Here is a 6639-nt window from a genome sequence, read left to right on the forward strand (position 1 = left end):
AAAAACAAATCTAAACGATTAGGGCGTTGATTGACGCCTCCTTGGTCAGCGTCGCGTCATTTCCTTCCTTAACAATAACAACGAAAGCAGCAGCGGCCTCTGCACTTGATGATCCGTCCAGTACACTCTCTCATCTCGCCTGTATTCAGATTTGAAGGGACGGTGGTCGACTGAATCTTCCAGGAAGTAGCTCCTGTAGCCGAGAGACGGGTCCAGACACAGAAGCGTAGACTCGTTTGTGCTTGTGGCGCCGTTTTCCGTCTGTGGCGTTGGGATTAAAGTTCAGTTAGACCAGAAGGATACTACATACAGGTGGCGGGAGAGCGAGAGGAGGAAGAGGACAAACCGATCGGCGATCGACGGATGGATGCAGCGGGCAAAGCCGCCACCGAATCGAGAAAATCCGCTTTCGACGCGTCGCTTTTCCACGAGCTCGCTTTTTCTCTGAAGAAGAAAAAACGAAAGATAAGCGAAGGGAGAAGAAATTCCGGTCCCGACATTTCTCGAAGCATTAGATTAGAAGCGGCCCAGGTGCGTTGACGAAAGGACACACGATTCGTCCCTGCCCACTCCATACACACGTCCCACCGTGCACCACGCGCACACCTGCCACGTGGCCGCGAATCCCGTCCCGGTCCACGGTGGGAGCTGTCCACGGAGCACAGCGGAGCGCGCAGAGGCCACGGCTCTGGGGAAGCGAGGGGAAGCTTCTTATTTGGACCGGCCGGGGGCGAGCACGCACTGAGACCAGAGCCCCGAAAGCAACCGTCGCTCTCGCGACGGCGTGGCGACAACCCCTCGCCCTCTGTCTCTGCCTCTCCGCCCTTTATATCCCCCGGGGCTGCAGAGGGAGGCGAGGCTAGCGGAGGTAGAAGAAGAGAGGAGAGCCATCGCGGCAACCACAGACAAACCCAGCTGAAAGGCGCACACACCACCGTGCCGGTTACATGGGAGGAGGCCGCGGCCTGGTCACCGGGTTCTACGTCTGGGGCTGGGAGTTCCTCACCGCGCTGCTCCTCTTCTCCGCCGCCGTCTCCTGCTAGATACCTCTGCTTCTTGCTCATATACATACATACTCCAAACTTATTAGTATTAGGTAGAGAGACAGCGATCTTTTAGGTGATTAAGCCGGCGAGGATGGCCGGGGCGGCGGCGCAGCAGCAGAAGGGTGGAAGTGGTGGCGGCGGCGGTGCTGTGAGGGTCGGCGGCGGAGGGCCGGCGCCGTTCCTGACCAAGACGCACCAGATGGTGGAGGAGCGCGGGACGGACGAGGTGATCTCGTGGAGCGAGCACGGGCGGTCGTTCGTGGTGTGGAAGCCGGTGGAGCTGGCCCGCGACCTCCTCCCGCTCCACTTCAAGCACTGCAACTTCTCCTCCTTCGTCCGCCAGCTCAACACCTACGTACGTACCACTCTCTTCCTCTACCTCTGCCTTCACTAAATTATTAATCACTCCCATCTGCACTGTTCAACGATCGACGACTTGAGTAGACTACTATAGCAGGTAGAGTAGAGTATGCAGTATGCGTTCTTGTTTGGTTTTTATTATTATTATCTGGAAAAAAAAAGTATCTCGCTCGTCCTCTAAGAGTGATTAGTGATTAGAGATGCAAGTGATGGATCCATATGCTAGTAGCTTGTACCAGAAGAGATTATTATGATGAGATGCGCTCGGCTGCTTCCAGACACGCCCCTGACGTGTCCACGGAAAGCTCTCGGCCCTTCTACCTTTTGTTCTCCACACGACATATTAGTGCGTACCCACGCTATCGTAGTAGGAGCACTTAGCAATGGTACAGATTGAGCGCACAGCCGGTGGATTCTTTTCCGGCCAGGAAGCTCGTACTCCTCGCTAGGGGTAGTAGTAAGAACTATTGTCACCGAGACCGAGGTAAGGCACGTGGCATGCACGAACGGATGTTTCTGGTTGGGAGTTCATTTTGCTGTCTCGGCCGTACACGTCCTAGAATGGATCTACTACACATACGGCTAGCCAGCGCACATGTTCCGCTGTTCGCGGTGGGGTCTCCGTTCAAAAGCGCGCGTGGACTTTGGGCAAAGCGAACGGGTGAAACATCTCGAGCTAGCTAATTACATATACTCCTACTGATGATGTTTGTTGGACGGACAAATCCGGATGACCGACTACTCATAGTGCAGAAGAAGTACATGGAAGAAGGTGACATATCAAAAAAGGCTACTGCCGTATTTTTCCTAGTAGGCTGTTTGTTGGAACAATATGGAGGAAAGATGACGCCCAAAGGGCCTTTCTGGTCGACCTAAAACGTAGAAAACGAGCAAAGCGTTTTACTTGTCGTGTCATGCAACGATATGTATATAAAAAAGCCTCCTTGTGCTGACCATTGACAGGGTAGGTGACAACAAAATTAGCTACGTGCGCGTGTGCCGTCTGCAAGTCAACAAACCATTTCAGTTTCCCACGCTTGAGCGTACACGCTTGGACATTAACGCAAAAATAAAATAAAATAGTGGACCGTAGCTGCTTGGAAAATAGAGAGAAAAGACAGTGCAACTTAGAGGGGTGGTGAAAAAACGTGACTAGTGCTGAGTGTCGATGTCGCCTTCGCCTTCGCCTTCTCCTTTTGACAAAATGTGGCCGGTTATCTGGACGTGACGGTCACCAAATACCATAAGTGTGCAAATGATCGAAAGGACGGACGGACGGACGCGCCACCACGCTAGAGAACAGGTTTCACGAAAGCAAATTTAGTGCTTGCCCATCACTGTTTTGACACCCCACGAGGTTGAGGTTTTAATTTAGTGCGTCCTCGGTCCTCATTTGGGATTACGCGGGGACTAGAAGCTTGGTGGAACTTTCGACCGGATATTTTTGTGTCCTCTTCTGGAAACTACTTTAGGAAATAGAGCTTCTTTTATTTATTTTTATGAAAAGGACTCAGATCTATTATAAATGTTTTAAAAAATATAGGTTCTTAAAATTCATTACATGCACCTATACAATGCACATTCATTCATCATAGTGAAATACAATCTTCAATGAAAGGCGTCTACTAGAAAGTCCTCTAAAGAATGAATTCTTGCAAAAAAAAAATCAAACAAAAGAGGTCATTTAACTATCCATAATTATTATTTTAATGTGCAAATCGAATTGGAAATCCTACAGAAAACAAGGTCGCTAGCATCAGATTTTATGCAAAGTTACCTTATTTCAAAAGTGGACGATGCTTCAGAGAGCATGGTCAATTTTTTTTATCATCTAGAATACAATCGTCAAAATGGCAAAATATTTTTCCCCGAAACATAGTCAAAGTTGCATACGGAGAGGTTGTCCGAAAGAACATCATCGTCGTTTGCTGTAGGATTCAGTAAGTCATAAACGTTTCATTTTTGTGTGTTTTTCTTATGTTTCTAGAATACCATGCTTCACCCACAAGAAAATTCAGCCAGCTCTCCCGACTAAAAGAAGATAACAGAAATAATCGCATGTTTTTTTTATTGTTCTCGCTTAATGTGTTACGTTACTAAATTGCAAAAAAAAATCGATATACTACTTCTTTTGTTCCTAGACACGCGGCGTAGTTTGACTGTCGAATTCATGCTTTGACCATATATCTCTCCTACAATATGTAGTCAATGTCTACAAAATCATAGATCATACACGAGTGCTTTTTATTACGAATCTAATGATGTCTATTTTGCGCAACACAAACTATATATTTTAGACTAACCGTTGGTCAAAGCATGCATTTGAATATGGTAAGTATATTTTTCGTCCTGAACTCAAGAAAGTTAAGAAAACGTTCAAATCCAAAGCCGCTAAAACTTAGTCCCTCAACTAATATTCCTTCACGGGGAGCTTGACCGGATGTAAGTCAAGATTGCTATTATCTTATAAAGAAGATAAACTTCAAATCTTCTAGTCTGCCCCAACTTTTTCGAGCCACTCTCCCAGTCAACGTTCAAAGCAAGAACGATGGCAAGCTTAAGAAAGTGCTAGTTCCTTTGCTGCGAACGGGTGGAGTTGGTATCCCCAAATTGTTGTTCTCTTAAAACATCTGGCAAGGGGGTGTGTAAGAGTTCAAGGTCCTTTCTAAAGGCAGGCATTAGACTAGAGTTTCGTGAGCCGGGTTGTCTGTCTTTTTGTAGTGCGCAAGTCAGAGTGCACTTTAAAACCAGATAAGTTCCATCCCTGATAAAGCTTCGGGTGGTTTGTGTGTGACGAGGACCCGGTATTGACTAATATTGGCCACGTGGCCTGGTTTTGACCTCTACCTGGGCCGTAGCACGCCCCTTAGTGCTAGCCAGCTGCCGCCGCCCCCTCTATGTTTAGGGTTCGTAGGGGATCGATAGAGTATGGGACAGGGAGAGAACGGCAAGGTGCCCTTAGCCAGTTAGCCACTTAAGTGATGTGGCGGTCGAAACCAGGCCACCATGGCCAATATTAGTAAATCCCGAGTGCATGTCATGCGCAAACCACCTAAAAAGTTATTGGGCCGAAACTTGTCTGGTTTTATTAGTTGATGAGGGATTGAGTTTTGGTGGTTTTGGAGTTGAGGGACGATTTCTAACTTCTCGAGAATTCAGGGACGAAAAATTATGCTTATCCCAAAAAATATGCATATCCCATTTGAATATAATTTCATATGATAATGCCCAATGAGTAAGATATAAATTGATGATGCCCCAATCTCGTAGGAATCAGTGAACCAAAATTAAGAAAAAGAAGACTCGCTAATGAGCTAGTAATGATACTCCCGGTGGATATGATGTTTACTTCCAACGGACAGTAGATGACACCCGGATATGTGTGATGTCGCTCAATGTAGTAAATAATATCGAAATATGTGGGACTAATGAAATATTTTAATGATTCTCTTTTGAAAATGTTTGGAAACATAGAAGGGAAATGTTTGAAAATGCTTCTTGATCGGCACATGTATGGAAATGTACCGCGTGGGATACTGACCAAACCGGTGTAAACTATATGCAGGGTTTCCGGAAGGTGGTGCCGGACCGGTGGGAGTTCGCAAACGAGAACTTCCGGCGAGGCGAGCAAAGCCTCCTCTCCGGCATCCGTCGCCGCAAGGCTACGGGGACGACGACTCCCCAGTCCTCCAAAACCTGCGGAACCGGCGTAAACGTCGCGTTCCCTCCGCCGCTGCCCGCTCTGCCTCCCGCATCTGCCAGCACGTCCGGCACCGGCAACGACCACAGCACCTCCTCGGCGTCCTCGCCGACGCGCCCGGATCTCAGCAGCGAGAACGAGCAGCTCAGGAAGGACAACCACGCGCTGGCAGCGGAGCTGGCCCTGGCGCGGCGGCACTGCGAGGAGCTCCTGGGCTTCCTCTCCCGCTTCCTGGACGTCCGCCAGCTTGACCTGCGTCTGCTGATGGACGAAGACATGCAAGGCGCTGCCGGCGGCGCACGCTCGGCGGACCAAGAGCACTGCTGCGAGAAGAAGGTGAAGCTGTTCGGCGTGGTCCTCAAGGACGCGTCGGCGAGGAAGAGGGGCCGGTGCGACGAGGCGGCGGCCAGCGAGCGGTCGATGAAGATGACGAGGATCGGGGAGCCGTGGGTCGGCGTGCCGTCATCCTGCCCGGCGCGCTGCGGCGGCGGGAACTGATGCGCGCTTCGCCGCGGCCGGACGGCTGCACCCAGCAGGCGCGCGCGCGCTATTGTACATTTGTACGCGTGCATGGGCAGCATGGCTACGCTGATGGCAAGTTGGCAACAAAGCCAACAATGGATGGACCCATTCCATCAACGTTGTTCGTATACAAAAAAAAAAACTTTTAAGAAAAGCAAAGCTTTGGACACAAAAGTCCATAGCTACGTACCCGTGTAATAAGAAACTAAGAACTAATGCAGGTACGCTGGGAAGTAGTAGGAAGATTGGAAGATGGAAGCTCTCCTCCTTGTCGTGGATCCGATTACACACATAAATGTTTGCAGAACAAATGCTAGGAGCACTAAGTTTGACAAGGTGTAAAGCTATACACCCCATTTGAGATCTACAGATTGTATCCTGAGGTTCTGTCTTGAAATACATACTGATATTCTTTCTCTCCTCCATTTAATTATGTCCAGTTGCAAGAATTATAGTACTACCTCTGATCCATAATAAGTGTGGCAGTTTTGAACTAACCCAGTTCAAAACTGCGACAGTTATTTTGGATCGGAGGCACTACCTTTCTTCGAATGGAAATTGTAGTTTAACCTTGAAAGTGAAAAGGCTCCCTCTACTCAGTAGGAGGAGATGGATAAAAAAAGAAGAAAACTCTTAGGGGGAGATGCATAAAAGAAGAAACTCTCGTAGGAGCAGCGAGCGGAGGTCTGAGACTGTAGAGGCTGTGGCCCATTAAGAGCATTCCAACCGATGATGCATAATAGGGCGGTCAAAAAAATTATGGCATGAGAGAGAAGGTTTTAGGGCAGTAGATTTTTTTTTTTTTGCCGTAGCATATGATGTAAAATAGGACACCCAAATAAACATGGTCATTGCATATTTTGACATTTTGAATTACCGAATGTTCAAACTTGAATATGAGTTCAACTTAAACATGATACTCACTACGATAGACACTACTACTGGCGCACTACTTGTCATCATCCCCAGAGTCGACATCATTTCACATTTTTAGGAATCACTCATCCGATC

The 6639-nt window shown here is 48.2% G+C and overlaps 1 protein-coding gene across 1 annotated transcript; it reads left to right on the top strand.

Annotated features, from left to right (window-relative positions):
* Positions 1-1128: 1128 nt before the first annotated feature.
* Positions 1129-6053, top strand: LOC123121729 (heat stress transcription factor B-1; the record flags this gene model as incomplete). The annotated part of the gene is given in 2 exon segments (XM_044541754.1): positions 1129-1401; positions 4972-6053. Coding segments are annotated over 2 exon segments (897 nt in total). The 3' UTR covers positions 5605-6053.
* Between the last annotated feature and the right edge of the window lie 586 nt (positions 6054-6639).

The sequence above is a fragment of the Triticum aestivum genome, chromosome 5D (assembly GCF_018294505.1).
Source record: "Triticum aestivum cultivar Chinese Spring chromosome 5D, IWGSC CS RefSeq v2.1, whole genome shotgun sequence".
Classification (NCBI taxonomy): domain Eukaryota; kingdom Viridiplantae; phylum Streptophyta; class Magnoliopsida; order Poales; family Poaceae; genus Triticum; species Triticum aestivum.